At 36.2% G+C, this 26,074-nt stretch overlaps 1 protein-coding gene across 3 annotated transcripts; it reads right to left on the bottom strand.

Annotated features, from left to right (window-relative positions):
* Positions 1-776: 776 nt before the first annotated feature.
* EBAG9 (estrogen receptor binding site associated antigen 9) lies at positions 777-26,074 on the bottom strand. Of its 3 annotated transcripts, XM_087447539.1 has the most exons (8): positions 25,660-26,074; positions 16,134-16,208; positions 15,276-15,373; positions 11,610-11,688; positions 10,665-10,823; positions 8,677-8,784; positions 4,784-4,875; positions 777-1,509 (listed from the first exon to the last, which is right to left on the bottom strand). In XM_087447539.1, the coding sequence occupies exons 3-8, from the start codon at positions 15,356-15,358 to the stop codon at positions 1,389-1,391; spliced, it is 642 nt and encodes a 213-aa protein (XP_087303665.1). In that variant the 5' UTR covers positions 15,359-15,373; positions 16,134-16,208; positions 25,660-26,074; the 3' UTR covers positions 777-1,388. The 3 variants fall into 3 exon arrangements, with proteins under 3 accessions (XP_087303665.1, XP_087303666.1, XP_014643607.1); XM_087447540.1 differs by lacking the exon at positions 16,134-16,208 and having other exon boundaries at positions 25,695-26,074; XM_014788121.2 differs by lacking the exon at positions 16,134-16,208.

The following is a 26,074-nucleotide window of genomic DNA, read 5'->3' on the forward strand; positions in this document are numbered from 1 at the left end:
AAGCTTTTTACCAAAGTTAAATTTCAACTGATTCTACAATCACATTTAGTCTGGCAGCTTAGGCTAAGAACTTGAGAGCTCTCATTGTATAGTTTGTGATTTTACTATGAAATATCACTTAATTCAAATATATTAGCAATATTTGGCTTGTATAGTATGACATTCTAAAAACCCACAAAATGTTACTTTTGGGCAACAATTTTTAAGAAAGTAAAAATCTTTAAAAATTCTAAAGCCATAGAAAATCAGGCTGGATGTATTTTGACTGTGGAGAAAAAATTAATGGAATTTTAAACTATCAAATCTACATTCTTCTCTATGAACACAGTATGTGTCTATTTCCTTAAAACTATTTTGGAGCCAGTCAACACCCAAAAATAAAAATATTATTATTCCTATCTTGGTTAATAATTTAACGAATCAATAATGTTATCTCAGCTAACAACACAGGTAACCTGCACTATGTCAGGTATATAAAACTGATACAGAAATCATCTGAAAGCTTTGAAATATTAGAACTGAAGGCTTTCTGCCTTTGTAAATAAATGGCTTTTGGGAGGGAGGAACTAAGGTACTTAAAGACACCGTTAACATCTTAAAATCTACAACCAAAGGGAAAAACTACTAATACTAGTTTTTAAAACTTACAAGTTATAATAATGTAAAACAAATTTGTCATTTTAGCTGCTTTTCAATATGTTTATACATGCAATATAAATTACAAATATGTATAACATTACAATACCAACTAAAAGAACACAATGATGTACAAAATCTTTATGATAAATAAAATATTGCATTTAATGTCATTTTCTTGAAAACAAAAATCATCAAATTCCTTAATACTGTATCAAACATAAACAATACCAGTTCAAATTAGAGGAAATGTGCGCCAACACTAGCTTCTGACAATAAAAATAAAGTAAAAGCCCTGCAGTTTGTCTGATTTAGGTCAGATAATCATGGAAACAAAAGACTATTTAAAATTATTTATTTTATCATTATGCACATTGAAGGAAAGCATTATAGACAGCAGAGTTCTGTCCCACCATAAAATTATTTACATCCATTTATTCAGCTAGAAACACTAGCTTGAAGAGGTACTGTTATATTCCATTTGTAATCATTTCCCTATAGCAAACAATTGTCTTACACTTGGAGCATATTGAAGACAACATTCTCATAAATCTTTTTTGTTCTTTTGAGTCTCGATCACTAAGAATTCAAGGTACTTTGGGAGAATCCTGGTGTCTGGGATGGTCTGATGAATGCAGTAAAATCAAGCAGTGTGTTTGTATTTGGAAAATACTCTTAAATCCATACACATGTTGCTGGGTCGTGGAGCTCAGATTTCTCCTCCTGGCACAATGACACTTGAAGAACATTTGTTATGAAAGTTTCACGCCAATTTTGTTTTGTTCCTTCTTCATTAGCCGCTGTGCTTCCTTTTCCATTTTCTTCCTTTGTTGCTCTGCTGCTCTCTTTTCTCTGTCTGCTATCTTCTGCTGCCTGAAAAGAAGTAGATTCATATTTTTACTTTTAGAACATACCACCCAGGTAAAATGGCAAATGAATTCAAAGTTTAAAATTCTTCATTCTGGGGCCGGCCCCGTGGTGTAGTGGTTAAGTTCTCACGCTCTGCTGCTGGCGGCCCGCGTTCGGATCCCGGGCACGCACCGAGGCACTGCTTGTCAAGCCATGCTATGGTGGCATCCCACATAAAGCGGAGGCAGATGGGCACAGATAGATGGGCACAGATGTTAGCCCAGGGCCAGTCTTCCTCAGCAAAAAGAGGAGGATTGGCATGCATGTTAGCTCAGGGCTGATCTTCCTCACACACACACACAAATAAATAAATAAAAGTCTTCATTCTTCTCATTGCTTTGAAAATTCCAAAGATTTTCAAAAATAGTATTTCTTTTAATCCCTAGAAGATGGCTTGCAAAATAGAAGGATTATCTCTATTTTACAAATAAAGAGGCTAAGGCTAAAAGGCACAAAGGCTAAGTAAGTGACTTGCCCAAATTCATAAGATTAAGTAAAAGGATAAGAACCCTCATCTCCTGACCCCTCTTCTTCAGATTATTTTCACTAAAACACTACTTCCAATGGACAGCACCTTCTTTTTGACACCATTCAGACAACCTGACATTGAGGATTAAATCTGTTATTATAATAGTTAAAAACAGTCAGTTAAAGGATGTCAAGAACACAGACGTGCAGAACACAATGCAAAAAGAAAATGGAAACACCTTCCAACTAAAAGCTGGAAATCTATTTAAGGATTAACATTTGATCAGCTCTTCTAAAGAGGGGACAGAATGGTAGGTATTTACTAATTACACAGTATGGAGTACTCATCTCCTCCCTAGTCCCCCAATAACTCCACTGACCAAAAAAATCACTAAACCTCTCTGATGTTTATTGATTGATTTGTGTGGGGAGTAGCAACAGGAGTGGGGTGATGAAATAGGAGAAAGGGGAGGGAACACAAGTTGGTCCTGGATCTAAAGGCTTAGGGTATGAGAAAATAAATCAAGAAGCATGCAAGGTTGAGGAAGGCAACTGTAGGCCACGGCTGGGCAGGGGATAGGTACCACTAGGTTATATACAGAAAACTCCAGTGTGGATTACCAACACGTGGGACAGCTCAAAGATGACTATAGTGGCTGAAATGTATATACAATTCTCAATCATACTTATAAATGGGAGTAAGCAGAGTTATGGATGACCATAATTCAAGAAGGCAGAGAGATTTATTTTAGGCAACATTTTTACCTCCACCATCGATTAGCTGAAGTTTCAAAAGAATAGTTTAAAAAAATCTCCTTTTCACTAGCTCTGCACACTTTCAAGCAAAACTGACAATTTGCACTAAAAAAGTCAAAACACCAGTGGCAAGAAAGGAGACAGGAAACGAATTATAAAGGGCTGGCTAGGTTACAAACAAATAAGATAATCAAGCTTTGACCCGGTTACTTGTTGAAATATAAACATCAACAATTATAGTTCCTGGCACAGGAGGCAACGTAGAGATTACCACAGACAAAATATACTTTCCCTGTCCAACCAGATACATGCTTGGAATTACTAAAGTACCAGAACTTCTTCCTTAACGATACTGATCATAGCACTGGTAGTATTTTAAAAGTGGCAACAGGAAATAGGCTGAGTTAAAGGATACAGACTGTGGATACAATTTGAAAATTCTCAGTGTTCTTCTATGGGCAGTAACAAGGTATGGAAGCCTCCATGTCTCTGTGACTCTACTTAGGCAACTTGCAGGACAAAGCATGTCTATTACTGACTAACAGGCTCCCTCTCCCAAGCTGTCATATAATGTAAAACACTAAGTTGGGAGTTTTTTGGTCTTGTTTTATTCAGGGTGCAAGAGGATAAAAGGTGGAAAAGAGAAGGTTTTTGTACAGCGAATGTTAAGATCCTTGTGAACTCATAAACTCCACAGTGGTCATTAAGATTACTGGATTCAAAATGAACAGCCCCTTCCTTTATCGTTGTGGTTAATGACACTAATAATCACTAGAATCCCCAAAATGTTCTAAAATACTCAGACTTCTATAATTTATCAAAAAAAATAGAGTAAAAAAATGAGATGACATCTTTTTTGATGATCCATGCAACATAAAAATGTTGCCATTTACAATTTAAGAAATATTTTCTTTATAGTAAATAATGATCAAACAGAAACTAAATATTTAAAACTCTCCCAACTTCACTGACTTTTAAAAATGTGACCCTTATCTGTTAAGAAACAAATGCTGTGAACAAGGACAAGACCAAAAAGAAAAGTTAGCCATCACGCTCATCTAACTGCACCCTCTGCTGGCTGTTCAAGGTAACTGTGATTTGTTGATAAAAGACAGGGAAGGAAAATAGAAAAATGAAAGATATTGTTTTGTTACGACAGTCAGATAAAGGGTAATTCGTTTTCTAGCCCGATTATAAAAGCAATCTTTTAAAATAAAAACAAACTTATATTGCTGTATTTTACTATATCATCTTTAAAAATACAAAACTAATTTAGATATCTGAGTTTTCATCAGTGATGACAATCACAAACTCTCTTAAAGTAAAGTTTCTGTTTATTCTTTGACCTAATGCAGCAGTAGCAAGAATTAAATTTATTGCTCAGAAAAACAAAGAAATAAGAATATAACAACCAACAAAAACCTCAACAATAATTATTTCTTTTCTGTAGAATGGGCAGTACCTGACATATCATTTACCTCACAGGACTTTCAGTATATCAGTGGAGATATACACACGAATGTTGACTGCTATATATGTTATTCTCATTCAAATGTGCAGTGCTAGGCCCTATGCTAGACCATGGGGAAACAAAAATAAAGGAATAATTTCTGACCTACAGGAATATAGAGTGGTGGCTCACATTTCACAGCAGGACATTTCAAGAGGTAAGTACATTCCATAGGGAATGAAGTATTATATTGCAATACGGTGTATATATGTAAAAGATCTCATTTGCCATTAATAAACTTCTTCTTTTATTATTATTTATTTTATTATTATTATTATTCGATTATTATAGATAATGCTTTAAATTCGTGGTTTCTGTGAGATTTTAATCATATAAAATAGCATATGTAGTCTGAAATACAAAAAGTATCCCATGTTATCTAAGGTTCAAGTGAGAGAGAATAAAGAAAAATATAGCATTTGGCAGAATAAGTTTTCATGACCTTAAATGCAACATGAACAATCTAGTTCTTCCACTCAAGTTGCAACGTAATTACTCAAATACCTCAGAACCTCTTCTGCTTGCCAAGCAGCATCTTCTTCTTCTTCCCATGCATTGGTATTTTCCTGCCAGGTATCTAAGTCACCTAATTCAGGCTACAACAAAAAACAAAACAACACGACAATAAAAAAGAGCTACGCTTTCTCCACTCAGCAGTCAAGAAGAGCATCTTCTAAGACATAACTCAGAATGTGCCATTCCCCTGTGCCTTCTCCCCTTCCTTACCACATCCTATACTAGGCCCACATGATTTGGCCCCTGGTTTGCCTGGAACTGAGGGGTTTCCCAAGAGCCATGACTTTCAGTATTCAATAGTCCTGGGCAAGTCCAGCTTTCTTCCTATTTTATGTTTTAAAGGATACTCCTTTTATATTAACTGTTCTTTTTTTGCCTATTTTAATTTGGAATGAACAAGAATAAAACATTTCTTCTTTCTGTTTCTTTTTCTTCTCAGTAAGAGGAAAGGGCGGGGTGGAGTGGGGTGGGGGAAAGAGAAGAGACAGACTGATCCCAGACTGAATTAGAGGTGCTTGACTGGACTACTGAGAAGATGAACTGGAAGAACCGAAGTTTCCAAACTAGCACAGTCATCTTCATTTAAGCATACGTAATTTGTAGATTTTTCAGTGGCACGTACTGTCTGGGTCTCAGGCACAAATGACAAATCAGGGAAAATTTACTCTTCATCAGAGAACTTCTATGTTGTACCTCCTTTTGCATGTCCTACTTACCTGATACCATCAGACTGCCACTACCTTCCACTATTCCCCAGGCCAGACCTCTAAAAGTTCACTTTTTTCTTCCACAAATCAATGAAAATGCTCACACTGGAATGTTTAGTTAGGTGTAGAAGTGATTATGTGCATAAAATAACTGGCCCCAATCTGTGAACAGACTTATTATATTCACTTTTGAGCACTTCCAAGTAAAAATGAAATAAAATGTGTTGTTTTCTCCTTCTAACCATAAATACAATACCATCCTCTGTTAAAAAAATTTATAAGTATTTCTGGTTACCTGTTTAATACAAATTCCTAAAAGTAGAATAGCTAAATGAATGACAAGAAAGATTTTTAAATTCACTAAAACAAAATACAAATGACCTTCTTGAAAAGTCGTACCAACTTATCTTCCAGACAGCAGTAGGTAGGAGTCTTGTTTCCTTGTACCTTTGTCAATACTGGTAATAGCCTTCTTTTCTATCTTTGCTAATTTGTTAAGATTTAAAAATGGTGTCTTGTTATTCTACTTTGAATTTCTTGGAGAACTAATATGATCAAACTTTTCCTCATGTTATCAAGTTATGTCTATTTCTTATCTGTAAATGTATCCATTTTTCCAATAAGGTGTTTGAATCTTAGTGTATAAAACATTTAAATATAAAAAAAGTGAAACTACTAAGACCATAAAAAAAGAATGATATCTGATCCATTAGTAGACATGGCCTTCTAAACAAAAAGGAAAAACTTGTACAGTATAAGACTGATAGATTTGCTACATAAAAGCCAAATATGTCTGCACATCAAAAACATCCAAAGCAAATTACAAAACTAACAACAAACTGAAAAGTTGTAAAAGATGACAGAAAAAAGTTAATATCCTCAGTATAAAAAAAGCTATCACAACAATACAAATGATAAATTCCAGAAAAAAAAAAAAAAAGAATGTGCAGTTTAAACCTAATTTGTAGAATGGGTGGTAAGATAGTTTTGGTGTAGAGAGCAAAGTGCAGGAGCTTACCATTCTCTTCTAGGCAATGCCCCTTTATTTGGTCTGCTTGGGAGGAAAATATGTGGAAATAGCATGGGAGACATTCTCCATCTACTCTATTTACCCCTTCCCAACTCTGTAAGCAGTTACATATTTACAACTTTATAATGAGCTATATTAGTGTTATAATAACTTATAATTAGTTAGGTGGCAAACATTTACTAATTCACTGTGTAGGTCTGAACCACTTTACCAATATGGATCAAACATATGTGAATAAAGTTTAAAATTTAGAAATATAAAATAAAAAATTAAACATTATGATGCTATGCTATTTTAGAGTAATAGCTATGGTGCTATTTATGCTCTCACAGCATCATGCATAGGACTTATCAGAATTTGTAATATTTATGTGTGTGATCATTTATTTAATATCATACCTCCTCCATTAGAAGGCATTCTTCTGAGGCAAGGATCCTGCCTGTTTTGCTTATTTTTCACTATATTACTAGCACCTAGAAAGCATCTGGCATTAGTAGGAATATTTGTTGATCAATTAATTAAAAACATACATGAACATGAGTTCCCTGGGGAGAGGGGCCTCAGAAGCGCCTGTGCAGTATAAACAAATTGGATAGATGGACAGATAGATGTGGTGGTTTAAAACTATGTCTGTAAATTCTCTGACACTTCATCCTTAGGTGGAGCTTAATTCCTCTTATGTCGGCTGGATTTAGTGACTAGCTTCAAAGAATAAAATAACATGGAGGTGACAGTGTGTCACTTATAAGACTGTCATAAAAAGGCATTTTGTTGTAAGAAGGCTTCACTCCCGTTTGTTCTCTCTCTCTCTCAGGGATCTCTTGTTTTGGTAAAGTCAGCTTCCTTATGTCATGAGGAAACTGAAGCAGCCCTATGAAGAGGTCCATGGCAAGGAACTGAGGCTTCCTGCAACCAACCAGCATTGACTTGCCAGGAATGTGAGTGAGCCACCTTTGAAATGAATCCTCCAATCCCAGCTGAGCCTTCAGATGACTACAGCCCCAGTTAATGACTTGTCTGAAAACTCACTAGAAACCCGAGCCAGAACCACCCAGTTTAGTCACCTCTGGATTCCTGATCCACAGAAACTATATGATATAAAAAATGTTTCTTGGTAAAGTGGAAGCAACCTAAGTGTCCCTCGACTGACGATTGGATTAAGAAAATGTGGTATATATATATACAATGGAATACTACTCAGCCATAAAAAAAGACAAAATCGTCCCATTTGCAACAACATGGATGGGCCTGGAGCGTATTATGTTAAGTGAAATAAGCCAGAAAGAGAAAGACAAACACTGTATGATCTCACTCATATGTGGAATATAAACCAACACATGGACAGAGAAAACTGGACTGCGGTTACCAGGGCAGTGGGGGTGGGGGGTGGGCACAAGGGGTGAAGGGAGTCATATATGTGGTGATGGACAAACAAAAATGTACAACCAAAAATTTCACAATGTTAGAAACCATTAAAACATCAATTAAAAAAAAAAAAAAATGTTTCTTGGTGTTTTATGCCACTAAGTGTGGGGTTGTTATACAACAATAGATAACTAATATAAGCAATGAATCAATAACTACTAAGCAATATTTAATCAACCTAAGTATGCTTAAGCATAGGTCTGGAAAGGGGTCTGGACACTGGTGTTTTTAAAAAAATTCAAAGCTAATTCTGATATGCTTTCAAGGTTGAGAACCACACTTACATCCTTTCCTCAATACTTTTGTCCTTAAAAGGCTGCATTTAAGTCAAACCCATTTTAAGTCGAATGACACTTTAAATGTAGGTATACTCTATTAGGGAGAGACTTCATAACTCACTTAAAAATAACCTGCTATTAAGGTTAAATTTTAGTGGTAATCTCTTTAAAAATCGTATTTTCAAATAACATTTGTCTCTATCTCATAAATCTACAATGGAACTCTGATCTTAGTGTCTTTTATCTTAGTATGAGTAATTTACAATCTCAAAAAAGATAGGATTGGTGAAACTCCAGATTAATCTCTCTCAAACTGCTAAACCTGTTTCAAAGTCACAGAAATACAAATACTATGTTCACTTCATTTTGTTTTTTTTCTTCTTTTTTAAAGAAAATAGAAACAAAAACAAGCCCCTGCTTAGACAGCATTAATATACTTACAGACTGATGAATAAAAGGCATATCTTGTGTAGCTGCTAATCTACTAGAGAAACCTGTGCTACCATCTGGGATGCCAAAATTTAATGGTTCTCTCTTCTTAATAATGATCTGAAAGATTAATTGAAATAGAATTATAGAAATATTTTACACATTACTATATAAAAAAGACAAAATAATTAACTGACCAAAGCATTTTTAATTACTTAAAATATGTTCTGCCTTTCTTCTTTTAAAATTTACAAAGTAAAAACTAAAAAACAATGCTCTGTAAAGACTACAAAAATTCCCAGGCAATTATGACACAAACCAGTTACATACTAAGAAAAATTGTATTTCACTTAAAAAAATAAGTAAATAAATTCTCATTTTCCTCCTTCCTCTTCCCTACTTTCCCTAGACCCCCCCAAATATAATTAGGAACTTTTAGTCACTACATTAAATAAGTATATGTATCAAATCCTGCCAAAAGTATAACCAGCTCTCTAAGCATGTGGATATCTATGAATGCATTAATGCTTTCAGGCCAGTAGTAGTAGTTTTGTAGCCTAAAAGCATTTTCATTCTAATTAATCTATTAAGGTTCTATCATAATATACTGGGTTCCTATTGACAACAGCAATATACTTCCACAATACAAGGTATTCATCTATTAAGAAACCTGATTAAAACTCCCTGAAAAATACACAACTTAATACTTTTCAGCATTGAGACATGTGGACAACTCAAGGTTATCAACCTTGAGAATGTAAAAATAAATATACAGCTGAAACTGGCTGGGAGGCAGAAGATGGTGAGGAACCCTAGTAGAGAAGAGTGGAATAAATAATGTCCTCATTTTATAAAGTATATTTATAAGAAATATTTTCTATGCTTGACTGAACAAGAAATGGAATTTTAAGTGTGTTTTTTTGAAATAGCAGAGTGACTGGTGAGGTAGATTGGAATAATAACATTAGAGTATCTGAACAAGGGAGAAGGGGTGTAAGCATGGTATGAAGTCAATGGACCACGTCTGTGATTGGTAAATCAAGCAATAGCAATATAAGCATATCATATACAGATATGGTGAAAAACACTAGGAAAAGCCCAAACAGAAAAAGTCATGAGTGGCTGCATCTGGGAAGTAGAACTGGCTCTGAAGAATGATGGGGCAGCAGTCTACTGCTTTTCATAAACTCTTCTATATTCTTTGATTTAAAAATTTTTGGGCCGGCCCCGTGGCTTAGCGGTTAAGTGCGCGCGCTCCGCTGCTGGCGGCCCGGGTTCGGATCCCGGGCGAGCACCGACACACCGCTTCTCCGGCCATGCTGAGGCCGCGTCCCACATACAGCAACTAGAATGGATGTGCAACTACGACATACAACTATCTACTGGGGCTTTGGGGGAAAAATAAATAAATAAAATCTAAAAAAAAAAATAAAATAAAATAAAAATAAAAATAAAAATTTTTAAAAATGTACATGTACTATTTTGATAAAAAGAAAGGAGAATACTCACTATTGTTCTTTTTCCAATAATTCCCTGCATCTTTAAGTAATCTTCCATATTCAACCCAAAAGGGATTAAATAAAGTATGGATGACTAAGCAAACCCACAACAATTACTCCAAGTTCTCAGAGCCTTGCGTCAGCTTTATAATGGTTACAAACAATGGAAACTAGTTATCAGTAGTTTCTAGGTTTTAAGGTTAGAATTGTATCTTATTCAGCTTAGTCTCCATAGCAGAGACTGGAGTCTAGAATCTGATATATAGTAGGATTTCAATAAATGCTTAGATATAATTTTAAAAGACTTGGGGGTACAACTTTCTAGATCTATGTCTAGGTCACTTGAATATATAAACTTCTTTAACATGACAGAAAACACAACAAATTGATAATTAGAAATATGCTTTCTAACAAATAGTAATTATACTGCCTAATTTTAACTATAGGAATCTGAAAAGCAGTTTAATAGTTTAATCTCCAAAGCACAAATCTTTAACATACTTTCTGAGTTTTCCTTATAGTTGGTGTCATGTCCTTAAAGTAGTCAGGTTCCAGTTGTTCCAAAGCATTTTGTTGTGTTGCCACATTGCCATTCCCTCCTTCAATCTTTACACTTGTGGGTGCATCTTCATCCCAGGAAGTCCACTCTTCAACATCTGTCTAAATTTAATTGATCAATATTGTCAGCAACAATCAGGCAACCTAATTAACATCTCATTCATCATTTATTAGAAAAACAGGCTTTCTGAAACATTGGTTTTCAAACTTTTTTGGCCAACAGGAAAAATATAAATTTTATATCACATACCAAAACTAGATCAAAAGTTTAAAAAAATACCCACTTTTACTATCAATTAGACATTTTGTTCTATCCATTAAAAAACAAAAAGCAAAACAAAACAAAAGCAAATGTTTTGAAAATTGAACTGACATTAGAACTACAGCCCACAGGAGGAGGACTGGGACTTGCAACCTAAGCCTAACCACGTTGACTGCCTGATAAAGTAAAAAATATCAACATTCTTGGTAAGATTTAAATAAGATAGAGTCTCAAGAATAATATTTGAAATGTCCATGAAAAACCTGAAATGATCCAGCAAACAAAAGTCAAGAAATCTCTACTTACATGTAAAAAGTCAATCAACTGACGCCAACCCTGGGATGATATTAATGTTGGAATTATCTAAGACTTTAAAATAGTTATTATAAAAATGTTCCAATAAGCAATAGCAAACACTCTTGAAACCGATGGAAAAAAATCAGAAAATCTTAGCAAAGAAACAGAAAATAAAATGAAGAAGCAAATAAAATTTTTAGAATAAGAAAATATAACAACAGAAATCCTGACTCTCACTACCAAATTAATTTCACGACATACTAATGGTCTGCACTCTAGTTTGAAAAATATGGTTCTGGAACACTTATTCAACCTTTAAAAAAAATTACCTGTTTAGGAACTGATGAATAATCAACTGTAGTTGGCAGAGTTATTTGGTCTCCACTTAATTTCCGTCCTCTGCCAGATCTAAAACAAAAATGAAATAGTTTATTTCAAAAACTACCATAACAGGCATGGGTAGAAGTACAATAGACAGTAACTTAAGGGTTAAAAGAGAAGATATTTTTCAATTTTAAAATTATTTAACAATTAACAGTTGCTCATTAAGATATGAAAAGGCATGCATCAGATATCTTTTAAATGTTTTTAAAATCTTGGACAGGACAATATAACTGCTTTTTGGTTTAGGGCTCAGAATTATAGACAAACTCAGGAGGAATATAAAGCCAAAAACAAAAATGCAAAGTGGTTTCAAACCACGCTCCTTAGGGTACTGAGAGCTCCGTGGGTGAAGCTCAGGGGCACCTATGCTGTTTTAACCAGGGTCGCTTGGCTTTTGTTTGCTTTACATATTTGGTTTCTTGGTAAGATTACCCATTAAACTTTTAAAAAGTTTGAAAATCACTGGGTTGAACTAAACCATAACTCATAAGTTTTAGGATTAGTAGGAAAAGTACTATATTAAACAAGATAGGTATTATAACTCAGTTGTTAAGATCATAGGCTATGGAATCTGTGTAAACCACAGTTTTCAAGTAATTATGAGTCTAGTTAGAATTACCTAACTTCTCAGCCTCAATATTCTCATCTGTAAAATGCAGGTATTGAAACCTACTTTTACAGGGTTGTTGGGAAGATTTATTTAAGTGACATATTTAAGGCAGCTAGATACTAGACAGTGCCTGCTTTATAACAATACATTAAAAAAATGGTAGCTATTATAAATGATTAGTCACTTGCTTCACTTCAAATAATTTATAAAGCATCTACTTAGAGCTAACTGGTAAAGTCAGCTATTTTTACTACAAGATTAGAAATCATACTTTGTTTAAAGTAGGAATAAAAAAGTAATACAGTCTACTACTAAATTTATGATGTAAACCTGGTTATTTTAGAACATATGATCTAGGTTCCTTCTGACACTTAAGAAAGAAAAGCTTATTCTGGGGCGGGCCCAGCGGCATAGCAGTTAAGGTCGTGTGCTTGGCTTTGGGGGACCATGGGTCACCCATTCAGATCCTGGGCGCAGACTTATACACTGCTCATCAAGCCATGCTGTGGCTTGATAGAGGGAGATTGGCACAGATGTTAGTTCAGTGACAATCTTCCTCAAGCAAAAAGAGGAAGACTGGCAACAGATGTTAGCTCAGGGCCAGTCTTCCTCACCAAGAAAAAAAAAATGAAAAGCTTATTCTAACCAAGGCTCAGTTTTCTTTAACACTGAACATACAATCAATCCTAAATATATTTACATTGATAACAGAAATTTATAGTGACAACAGAAATGTCCTTAATATTTTTTAAATCAAATGCAATTTCTTATACTAAAAATAATCTATATTCAACAGAAGTTTTAGAAAATACAGATGCAAAGAGAAAAACATCTATAATTTATGACCATTGTTAACACAACTACTTTTAACCTCCAGCCTTGTAGCAGCTAATATCCATTCTTATCTCGCTTTACCTAGTGAATTTCTGGCTATTCCTCCTCATGTTCTGATGACTTGAGCACTTAGTTCACTATTTCTCTTACTTCTCAAATCCTGTCCTCTTCCTGTGTGATTTCAGCAATCACCTAAATTTTCCATTTCTTTCTTGACCTGCCTTCCTCCAGCGATCATCTCCACTCTATTTCATCCACTCATTCCCACTGCCATACCCTGAATTTAAATTTTTTTTTTTTGGTGAGGAAGATCGGCCCTGAGCTAACATCTGCCAATCCTCCTCTTTTTGCTGAGGAAGACGGGCCCTGGGCTAACATCCACATCCATCTTCCTCTACTTTATATGGGACTCCGCCACAGCATGGCTCGACAAGTGGTGCGTCGGTGCGCGCTTAGGATCTGAACCGGCGAACCCTGGGCCGCCGCAACAGAGCACACGCACTTAACCGCTTGTGCCACCAGGCCAGCCCCTTAAAATTTTTTTTTTTTTTTTTTTTTTTTAAAGATTTTATTTATTCATTTTTTTCCCCCCAAAGCCCCAGTAGATAGTTGTATGTCATAGGTTCACATCCTTCCAGTTGCTGTACGTGGGACTCGGCCTCGGGTTGGACGGAGAAGTGGTGCCTTGGGGCGCGCCTGGGATCCGAACCCGGGCCGCCAGCATCAGAGCGCGCGCACTTAACCGCCAAGCCACGGAGCCGGCCCAGCCCCTTAAAATTTTTAAAAAAAATTCCAGACCACTTTACTTCTAACAATAAATTCAATGCTACTTAATGCTCAGCGTTTTAGTAGCTATAAAATGGCTATTTAGCAAGAGAATACATTTCCTAGCCTCTCTTGCCGCTAAGAGCTTACGTCTAAGCTCTGGACGGTAGGCTATGAACAGACTTGTCGCATGCAACTTCTAAATCATGTCCACCAAAAGAGAGAGCTGACTGCCCTCCACTTCCTCTTTACTCTACCCTACTCTCAGCGTGTCAGTACTTTTTTCATAGTACCCCTAGGCCAAAAGAAATGTAACAGTTCCATTGATTAGGCCCAAACAATTTAATACTTATGGATGGCCCAACTGCTTACTAGCCATTTGAAAAATAATACATATAAATTTAAAGAAAAATAATATTTTGATTTCATTCTTAAATAACCACAGGTACTTACTAAAGGAACGTGTGTGCCTGTTGGACACGGCACAGCTTCTTAAGCCCTGGAATCAGACTGGATACCACCACCCTCCTTTTCCGTTCCACATTAATTCTGGTTCAGTACTAGCTTTTAATTACAACCTGAAATCCTAGCTTTGCAAAGATAGGTCACCAAAAATACAAGTAAACAAAAACTTCCCTCAAACCTTCAAGACCATCATCAGAAGTACTGCTGCAGGATCTAACGCTGCAAGTGTGAACTACCTTGTGCCAGTATTGTGTGCAGCGTTTAACAGATGGTGACTATCATATTCACTGTGTTTTGCTGGAAAATTTAAAAAATCCTATGGCACCCCTGTGAGTTTAATGGGAAGCCCTGAAGTGCTTGAACACATAGTTTAGGAACTATAGCTCTAGGGTACGGTAGTGTGACAAAAGAGAAAGAATTCGAGTCTCTGGGTGACTAACCAAAGCAGAATGACTTGTCTGCCCCAGACCACCTGCGCATTCTAGAATATTACTTAAGACACAAGGAAAACATCTATTTTGTTTGAGGTTTCTCTAAATATAAAATAACATTCATATTACAGTATATTAAGAAATATCTATGCCTAATTCCACCTAACCATTTTAAAACATTCTGATAATGAAACAATTATGTACATAAAAACTCTCTAATGATTATAATAATAAAAGTTGGTTTGCTTATTTCTGAAATACCGTAGTACTAAGTATGTCATTTTAATGGAAGACGTTAAGAATCTGAAACAATGAAAAGAATTAAACCTCTACTTTCCAGATCTGAAGTAGAGAAAAAAATATTAAAAAATACTAGAGATTAATGAATGAATACTGCAAAAAAGATATTTAGCTTCACATAGTCTGTCCTGCCTTTTTGTAGTTCTGAAGGTATCCGAAACCAGCAAGAAGATAAACAGGTCAATTTGAACATAAAATTTGTTTACCTGCATATTAGTCTCTTTAGGAATGAGAATACTGTGGCTAGGCAGGTACAAACTTTAAATAACCGAAACTGTGTGATAGCCATGGTGGGAATCAAAACCTGTGGAAAAAGTACAAAAATAAATGCGTTAAACTGATTTTAGAAGCTATACTCCCATTCTGAAGTCAAGCTGAAAAGTCCTATTATAAGCTGTACAAGTCAGACATATCTTTTACTTTTCTTTAGAAACCACAAATATAACACAGTAAATTTTAAAATTAAAATATAAATCATATTGACAATTCAAGAACTAAGTTTTTGAAGAGTTTTCAATAGTTGAGAGGAAAAAAACCTTTTTGAGGGGCTTGCCCGGTGGCGTAGTGGTTAAGTTCCCGTGCTCCGCTTTGGCAGCCTGGGGTTCACAGGTTCAGATCCCGGGTGCAGACCTATGCACCACTTATCAAGCCATGCTGGGGCAGGCATCCCACATATTAAGTAGAGGAAGATGGGCAAGGATGTCAGCCCAGGGCCAATCTTCCTCAGCAAAAAGAGGAGGATTGGCAACAGATGCTAGCCCAGGGATAATCTTCCTCACCGAAAAAAAAAAAAAACCTTTTTGAAATATTCTCAGAATGGTTTCTTAAAGGAATTCTACTTAAATTATCTATATACATTTTATTTATGATTTATTTTCTACTAAAAAATCAAAAAAGTATAAAAGTATTTACTGAGTCTTCTCTACCGTTGGAAGTTTGAACCATATGAACATAATATAGTAGTATTCAAAATATTTTTAAACATTTTTAACTTGTAGACAGATACACTTTATTATACCCATTTTACAGATGAGGAAATTGAATTGAGAAGTCAAATAACTCACCCAAAGTTACACAGCTAATAAGTTGGAAGTAACCATAGAGATCATCTAGTCCACTGGTTCACATATTTGGGGATCCTTTAAACAAATAATGATAACTGGCCTAGTAAATTAATTAAATAACATTCTCTGAGGAGCAGGGTCTAGTCATAGCTAATAAGCCAACAAAGCAGATAAAAATTACTCAATAGAAAAGGCAGCAGAAAACAAGGTAATGGGGAACAAATAAAGATGGGGGAAGTCGAAAACAAATAGCAAGATAATAGACTTAAACCTAACCATATCAATAATTTCATTAAATGCAATTTGTGTAACATCCCAATTAAAAGGCAGAAATTGTTAGATTGGAAAAAAAAAGGAAGACCTCACTACATGCTGCCTACAAGAAATGTACTTTAATATAGAAACACAAATAGTTAAAAGGATGGGGGGAACACATACCATGCTAACACTAATCAAAAGGAAGTTGAAGTGACTATTTCAATGTCAGCAGATTAAAAAAAAAAGCAAGTATAAAAGTGGTCATTTCATAATGATAAAGGGGTCAGTTAATTACAAACACATAACAATCCAAAACACATATGTCCCTAATAACAGAATTATGCCAATATCATAAACAAGATACGTAACATCACTAGAGAGTCTACAGACATCAAAAAGATATTGAGAAAATATTACAACTTGAATGTCTATATTTGACAAATGAGATAAGATGGACAAATTCCTTGAAAGATACAAGTTAGCAAAGAAATAGATAACCTGAAAATCTATCTATTAAAGAAATTGAATTTGTAGGCCCAGATGGCTTTCCCTGGTGAATTCTATCAAACACTTAAGGAAGAAGTAATACCAATTCCACACAAACTGCCAGAAAACTGAAGAGGAGGGAATATTCCCCAACTCATTCTTTCTTTATTTTTCTTTTGCTGAGGAAGATTAGCCCTGAGCCAACATCTGTGACACTCTTCCTCTATTTTTGTATGTGGGTTGCCACGACCACAGCATGGCTGATGAGTGGAGTAGGTCCGCACCCAGGATCTGAACCAGGGTTGCTGAAGCGAAGCATGCAGAACTTAACCACTATGCCACGGGGCCGGCCCCTCCCAACTCATTCTTTGAGGCTAGCATTACACTGATACTAACCCAGACCAAAGACATTACCAGAAAAGAAAACTAGAGACCGGGGCCAGGCCAGCGGTGCAAGCGGTTAAGTGCATGCACTCTGCTGCAGCGGCCCGGGATTTGCTGGTTCGGATCCTGGGTGTGCACCGATGCACCGCTTGTCAAGCCATGCTGTGGTGGCGTCCCATATAAAGTGGAGGAAGATGGGCACAGATGTTAGCCCAGGGCCAGTCTTCCTCGGCAAAAAAAGAGGAGGATTGGCAGGGTTAGCACAGGGCTGATCTTCCTCACACACACACACAAAAAAAACCAACAACAACAACTAGAGACCAATATCTTATGAACATAAACACAAAACTCATTAACAAAATATTAGTAAATCAAAGTCAACCATATATAAAAGGATAATATATCAGAACAAGTGAGGCTTAGCACAGGAAAGTAGGGTCGGTTTAACACTTGAAAATCAAATGTAATTCACCACAGTAACAAACTAAAAAAGAAAAACTCGATATTCATCTCAGTAGAGACAGAAAAAGCATTCAACAAAACCCAACATCCATTCCTGATAAAAACTCACAACCAACCAAGAATAGAAGGGAACTTTGTCAACCCAGTCAAGGACCATCTATGAAAAACGTACATTAACATGAGACTTAATGGTGAAAAACTGAACGCTTCCCGCGTAAGATTATGAACAACACAAGCATGTCTGCTTTCATTACTTCTATTCAACATTGTAGTGGAGGCTCTGGCCGGTGCAATCAAGCAAGAAAAGCAGATAAACGGCATCCAGATAGAAAAGGAAGAAGTAAAACTGTGTTTGTCTATGCAGAAAATGCAATGGAATCTACTATCAACTGTATTTTTATATGTTAGCAACAAACAATCACAAATTGAAATTTAAAAAAAATTTATAAGAGCACAAAAAATATGAAATACTTAGGGGCAAATCTTGAAAGACCTGTATACTGAGAACTATAAAATATTGCTGAGAGAAATTTCAAAGACCTGAATTAACTTAAAAAGATCTTTCAAAGCTCGAAGACTCACTATTGTTAAGATATTGTCTCCCTAAATTGAACTATAGATTCAATGTAACTGCAATCAAAATCTCAGCAGGCTTTTTTCTCTATAACTTGACCAGCTAATTCTAAAATTCATATGGAAATGCAAAGGACCTATGGTAGCCAAAACACCACCAAAAAAGAACAAAGTAGAAGGGTTAATACTACCTGTCTTCAAGACTTGTTACAAAGCTACAGTAATCAAAAGTGTGGCGTGTTGGAGTCAAGACTGACAAATAGATCAATGGAACAGAATGGAAGGTACAGAAAGAGACCCACATACATATGGACAACTGAAATTTGATGACGATGTAAAGGCAGTTAAGAGGAGAGAGGACAGTGTTTTGGACAAACAGCACTGGAAAAACTGGGTATCTATATGCAAAAAGAAACAAACAAAACTCTTCAACCCATATCTCACACCATTTACGAAAAGTACTCAAATGGATCACAGACCTAAATATAAAACCTAAAATTACAAAGCTTCTAGAAAAAAAAAATAGGACAAAAATCTTTGTGACCTGGGTTGGGCAAAGATTTTTTAGATATGATACCAAAAGCACAACTCCTAAAAGAAAAATTGATAAATTTGGGCTTCATCAAAATTAAAAACTTCTACAATTCAAAAACACTCTTAAGAGAATGGAAAGATAAGCCACAGATTGGAAGAAAATCTTTGCAAAGCATATATCTAATAAAGGGCTTTTATCTAGAATATATAAGGACCTTTCAAAACTCACTAAGAAAACAAACAACCCAATCAAAAAATGGGCAAAAGCTCTGGACAGACACTTTACCAAAGAAGATATACGTGGTAAATAAGTCTACGAAACGATGGTCAACATCATTAATCATCAGAGAAATGCAAATTAAAACCACAGTTAAAAACCATTAGTACACACATTAGAATAGCTCAAATTAAAAATAATGACCATACCAAGTACTGGTGAGGATATGGGGCAACTATAACTCTCCTACAATGGTAGTGGGAGTGCAAAATGGTACACCAATTCTGGAAAATAGTTGGCAGTTCTACAAGTTAAACAAACATGTACTGTATGACACAGCCATTATAACTCCTAAGAATTTCCCCAAGATAAATGAAAGCATATAACCACAAAAAAAACTTGTTGTACTTGAATAGTACCTTTATTTTTAATAGCTCCAAATGGGAAACAACCCAAATACACATAAACAAATTGTGGTGTATACACACAATAGAATACTACTCAGTAATAAAAAGGAACGAACTACTATTGCAAGCAATAGCATCGATATACCTCAAAATAATTATTCTGAATGAAAGAAGCCAGATAAAAAAGAATATGTACTATATGATCCCATATATTTTTAGAAAACTCTAGAAAATACAAACAAATCTATAGTGACAAAAAGTAGATCAGTGGTGCTTTGACACGGGGCAGGGAGGGATGGGAAGGATGGATTACAAAGGGGCATGAGTAAACTTCAGAGAGAATGGATGCACTTACTATTTTGATTGTGCTGATAGCTTCACAGGTATGTATATATTCATCAAAATGGATCAAACTGTACATATTAAATATGTGCAGTTTATTGTATGTCAAATCTAGCTCAAAAATCCATTAAAACAATCTATGCTAATAACACATTTTTTAACAATATTATGTCACTTAGGAAAGTTTTCAGACTCTGGTTAGAATCTTAAAAGAAGTTATTAACATTATCATCTTGCATTGACTATTTGTAACTCTTTCTGGAGAGTCAACTTCCATTAGGAAATTAGGTCAATTAGTGACAAGAAACATATTACAGAATTTCATTAGAAACAGAACTCTGATTTCACAACAACATTTCAATATACTGTAATAATAGTATATACCTTACTCTTACTATATACCAAGCATTCTTCTTAGTGCTTTACATGTAATAACTCATTTAATGCTCACAACAACCCTATGAAGGATTTCAGGCAAATATTATTTTATCCCTACTTTAGATAGGGAAACCAAGGCACAGAAGGGTTAAGTAATCTGCCCAAACACACAGAGCTGGTAAGTTACAGAACTGGGATTTGAACCCAGGGAGTCTGGTTCTAGTGTTTGAGTCCTGAAAGATCACACTTATACTGCCTCTCTATGATTAAATCAAAAGATATGCTTCTATATAAAAGAAATGCTGAGGAACTGGGGACTAGTTAAAGCCATGGCAACCACAGGATAAAAAATTCTCAAAAATGGTAAAACGGGTATTCTTTTGCTAGTCTTTTAAACATGGTCATTATTTCCAAATGTTTCTTCGTACATTTTAGTCATCTACACCATAATACGTACTGCATATATTATCCTAACAATCACTAATTTAAAAATTACTTAAAATGAGTTTTGGAACAAGTTAAAATTAAATATATTAAGTAACCATGAATTTCCCCATTCAGAGTCTCAAAATAAATAAAAAAGAGGGAAAAGGAAAATAAAATTTGTTAATCCATCAGAGATGGTCATTTTTCCACTGTAGACAGTTGGAGTAGATCACATGTTCAATCAAGTCACAAGAAATTACAGGCGTGCGCACACACACACACAGGAATGGTGTTTCTAACAATGGAATTTCAGGTTTTAGCTTTTCCTTACCAATTATTTGTCAAAGGAGGAAAATTATTGAGTAAGCATTTAGAATCATATGATTCCTATGCTGGAGTAATTTGAACATATCAACGTATCATCCAACTTCTTAATGTTCTCAACCAGCAAACCAAGATACACTGAAGTTAATTTTCCGCTAAAAGTGAGGCAAGGAGCTAATAATAAAGTCACAACTAAAATCACTGGCTTCCCAGTCCATTAGTAACAATTTTCAAAGCAATCATCTTAGTTGGTTAATACCAGTATTTGGAGTAGAGTGATTCCATAAAACAAAAAAGGAAAACATGATTTGATACAATTTTTTTTTTTTGAGGAAGACCGGCCCTGTGCTAACATCTGTTGCCAACCTTCCTTTTTTTTTTTCTTTTTTCTCCCCAAAGCCCCAGTGCATAGTTGTGTATCTTAGTCGTAGAGTTGTAGCTCTTTTATGTGGGACACCACCTCAGCATGGCTTGATGAGCGATGAGTAGGTCCGTGCCCAGGATCTGAACCCTTGAACCCTGGGCCACTGAAGTGGAACATGTGAACTTAACCACTCCGCCACCAGGCTGGCCCCTCATACATATTTTTTTCCAAAATAAAAAAGCATAAACAGTGTATTTGGACTTCAGTTCTACACATATTTACTTAAGAGTGGAGAAACCTAACTTAAGTAATAATTATCATGAAACCAAATTAAAGTGACAGCTGCACGTTCCTTCTACTCAAAATCGAAATGCTGACTTGTTTTTAAAATTATCTTATACGGGTATAAAGATAAGCAATAGAATTTATAAATATAACATAATGATTAAAATCTTCCTGGACAGGGGCCACCCCGTGGCTTGGCGGTTAAGTGCACGCGCTCCGCTGCTGGCGGCCCGGGTTCGGATCCCGGGCGCGCACTGACGCACGGCTTCTCCGGCCATGCTGAGGCCATGTCCCACGTACAGCAACTAGAAGGATGTGCAGCTATGACATACAACTATCTACTGGGGCTTTGGGGGAAAAAAATAAATAAATAAAATTATTAAAAAAAAAAATCTTCCTGGATAAATACACTCTCTCTGTACTAACAACCTGCTGTTTTAAAATGTATTTCACGTGGATTAAACCAGAGAGCACTCTGTTTTGTTTTTAATTACTAGATATGTAATAAATTACTTTATTACTCCTAAAGTCTTGAAAATAGCATGTAATAATTTTCTCAACTAGTAGAATATTACATTGAGTAGGTTAAAAATTATATAGTAAAAAACAGTGGTCACCTCTGATGGGGGATGGTACAGAAGCATGAGGGAACTAAGATCTATATACCAACCTAAGTGGTAGCAACACCAGTATACTTTACTGTATATCCTGTTTGTATGTTAACCTTAATATAAAAGTTCAAAACAAAAATAAAATAAAAATAAAAACAAAACAAAACCAGAAAGCAAGGAAAAAATACTTAACTCTTGTTTTACCTGATCCTAATTGCTCTGTAGAGCCACTACTGCCAGTCCCTTCTAAAGAAGGGCAAAACACAGAGCTAATCCCTTCGATTTCTAGGGTTAGAAAGGTGTAAAGGTCAAGTAGACCCTTTACAGTAACAGAGTTCCAAAAGCCTCCCTCAGCAATGCTCATGCATCTTCGCACAAGTGGAGGTTGTATCTCCACAGCAGCTGAATGATTTACCAAATGCCTGTGCCTGGAGACGGCCTACTAACTGAGAGGATGGAAAGAAAAGTGACTTTAAGAGAAAGAGAACCAAGAAAATATTAAGAATTTCACTGTTCAAGTAACTTAAATACTTCTGTCAAAAACATCCCCAATCAGTGGTTTACTAGGCTTCAAAAAATGCAACAATTTTGACTCCTCCCTTCTCTTATCCCCCTACATTCAAACTGCCAAAAAGACCTTATTCCATTTCCTAACACTCCCCATATTCTTCTCTATTTCCACTGCATTCTCCCTAGCATAAGCCTTTACTATGTCTTGCTGGACTATTGCAAAGTCTTCTTAATTCCAGTATTTTTCTCTTACTGCACTTATATCTCCTATTTTGTACTACAGTTATTTTTATATACCTTATCTGCCCTGCACAATCCTTCCGCAGAGGATCTTATTCACCTGGTACCTCCTGTTACCACTTGCAAAATAAGACCTGAAAGAAAGGTTTGATTGCTTCATTATGAGAATGATCCAAATAATTAAAATGATGAATAAATGCCTCATTTAAAGCTAACTGGTCAAAAATAAAACTCTCAACCAAAAAAAAAAGCAAGCTTCCCTAAATGAAAATTTAGCCTAAGTTTTCAGAAACATTATAAGCCAAAAAAGATAGCTAGAAAAGAGACTGTAGAGCATGCGGCACACGCGCGAAAAGGGGACAGAACTGAGGAGATCTCTATCAGGATGTTCTGAAGGGAGATGACATGTAATATTTAAGGAGTGGGGAGAGGAGTGGGTCTGAGGATATACAGGAATGAAGAGTTGATAATAAATTTCACATAGAGGCTTGGTGACCATGATCATCACCTTCCCACAAATATTGTTGTGTGTCACTGTTCAATAAGCATCTGTCAACTTGAACAACTTCAGTGGTAACTGGAAATAAAATTTAAAATTTTGTACCAACAGAAACAGGAAGTGGGACTATTACTGACAACAGAATAGAATTCTCTCTCTGGCAATTAACAATATTCTCATTCTACGGTGGCGTAGTGGTTAAGTTCGATCACTCTACTTTGGCGGCCTGGGGTTCACAGATTCGGATCCCAGACAAGGACCTATGCAATGCTCATCAAGCCATGCTGTGGCAGGGTTCCCACATATAAAGTACAGGAAGATGTGCACAGATGTTAGCCCAGGGCCACTCTTCCTCAGCAAAAAGAGGAGGACTGGCAACAGATGTTAGCTCAGGGCTAGTCTTCCTCACCAAAAAAAAAAAAAAAAAAAGAATATCCTCATTCCGTGGAAAATTTGCTTTTGTGATTCATGAAAGAGAGGAACTAATATTCACTGACCAGCTACTATGTGCTAAGTACTATCTAAATATTATCTCACTTAATCCATAAAACCATCTTATGAGATAAATATATTATTGTTCTCTTTTCACAGAATTGAAGCAGAGAGTAAGCACATGTTTCCATGCTCCCACACCCAATGACTCAGACTCAAACCTAGGTCTATTTAATTTAAAATCCAAGAGTACCTAACAATAAACATTCTTAGTAATTCAGTGATGATATTATAATTTCCAAGACAAGTTTTCCAACCAGTTGTACTGAAATGCAGAAAATGCAATCAAGTTAACTATTAAGCAACACTTTTGATTTTATCAATTACATCGATTTGCAGGCAGGAATATTCTTTAGAACCTGTATTTAATGAATGTTCCAATCCAATTCAATGAATATATATACTCAGCACATATCATGTAACAGATACTACCCTGGGTGACGGGAAACACTACTGACCCAGTACAGAGTAACCTGTGTTGGCTGCCCAATTGTCATGAGCTAGTGACAATGCAGGGGACTAAGGAGGCAGGGCCCCTATCAGTCTTGCTCAGTTTGGTATTTTCAGGTCTGGGCCAATGCCAAGTACATAACAGGTACTGAAATACTTGTCAAATAAAGAAAAATTAACATTCCTTGAGCAGTCAATATGTTCAAGACACCATTCTAGACAATGTATGTTCCATCATCTCACTAGAATCCTAAGGACAAACAAGAGGTAAGTTTCACTGTTCCCATTTAACAGATGAGGCTGACAAGGAAGCTCAGATTCACTCACCTAGGATTTAAACACACTGACCCCAAAGACCAGGATCTCCCCACACCATATTTCATTTGGGAAACTTTTTCTTAAATTTTATACTCATTGCCTCAGTTTGGTTTTTGAAATGCCCTCTAGATCACCAATTTGATAAGTACGCATCTTAGGCCACCTTGCACTCTGGTTGCTTCAAAATACTTTCTAGAACTGAGAAATGCTAATATAATCTAATTTTAAAATTAAAGTTTCCTTTAAAATTACTAGGAAAATACAAAAACTTGAGATATAGCAGAATATTCAGAACCATGAAGCAACCTATCCTCAGGGCTTCTGGAGAAATGACATCTCTAGGAAATCAATAGGAATGATAGCTCGGCTATGTCAAGTGAAAAAGATGCACCTACAATGTTAAAGAAGAATGCTGCATTACAAACTGAAAGATTAAATGTATCTTTCTTCCTTGTAATTCCATGTAAACTGCTGGCGAGATCCTTCCAGTAGAGTCACTATATCCCGATTCGTTAAACAAGCCAAGCCAAAACTACGTTGGTACACACCAGAGTAAACAAGTCATCAACTGCTGTATTTCTAAAACTGTATTTTTGAATTTTTTTAATACCAAAATTTGAGAAACCATATGGTCCAGTACAGTACAGAATACCCTCCAATTAAGTTTGTAGCTCTCTGAAGTACGTTAAGGAATATCACAAGGCTCCAAAAACAAAATCTACCCGAACTCACTTAAATTTGCAAAACCAAAGCTCGGCAGCGGTAACGGAAGGGGAACTAGAAGCAGAACTAGAAGCAGACCGTGACAGCGGGTGGTCAAGTCGAACACTGCACAATCTGGCAACTCCAAGTCAGGCCCTCCAATATGTGACACCACTGACTCCTACAAAGGCAAAGTAAGGTCTCCCGAATGACTCAAAAGGAAAGAGTTTCATAACTAAAATGCTTTCACTTCAGATTACCCACCTGAAATTAGCTGATGGGAAAAAAAAAAATCATACCCACTGTACAGACGAGAAAAACGGCAAGAGCGTTTTCGGGTTACACAACCCAACGCCATGCGCACGGCGTTTCGTGAAACGCTCTAACTGGCTGGAAGCGGGTGCCGGGTGGGCTGGGAATTGGATTTTGGAACAATCTGCCTGGGAAGGAGCAAGGCCTGTAGAGGAAGAGCAGGAAGGTCGGGCAAATGTCCCTGCGGGGGACGGATGGGGGGACTCGGAGGTTTAGGGGCCGGCGCCCCACAGGCCGGTGTCCCACGCGTGAGCCCAGCATGGTGAGCGCTGCCCGCCCGAGGCTGCTCCTGTCGTAGTTCCTTCACCCCAGGGGTCACCCTGACCCGGAAACAGTACGCCCGAGGGGCAGTCGGCCGTGGAGGGGA

Source organism: Ceratotherium simum, chromosome 23 (genome assembly GCF_057802395.1).
Source record: "Ceratotherium simum simum isolate JZ-2026a chromosome 23, ASM5780239v1, whole genome shotgun sequence".
Taxonomy (NCBI): Eukaryota; Metazoa; Chordata; class Mammalia; order Perissodactyla; family Rhinocerotidae; genus Ceratotherium; species Ceratotherium simum.

Excerpts from the sequence above, each read along its gene's own strand:
- EBAG9 (XM_087447540.1), bottom strand. The coding sequence starts at position 15,358 with ATGGCTATCACACAGTTTCGGTTATTTAAAGTTTGTACCTGCCTAGCC. Across the intron at positions 11,689-15,275 it reads CTAAAGAGACTAATATGCAG|ATCTGGCAGAGGACGGAAAT; the intron begins GTAAACAAATTT and ends TTTTTGTTTTAG. Across the intron at positions 4,876-8,676 it reads TGCCTTTTATTCATCAGTCT|CCTGAATTAGGTGACTTAGA; the intron begins GTAAGTATATTA and ends TTTTTGTTGTAG.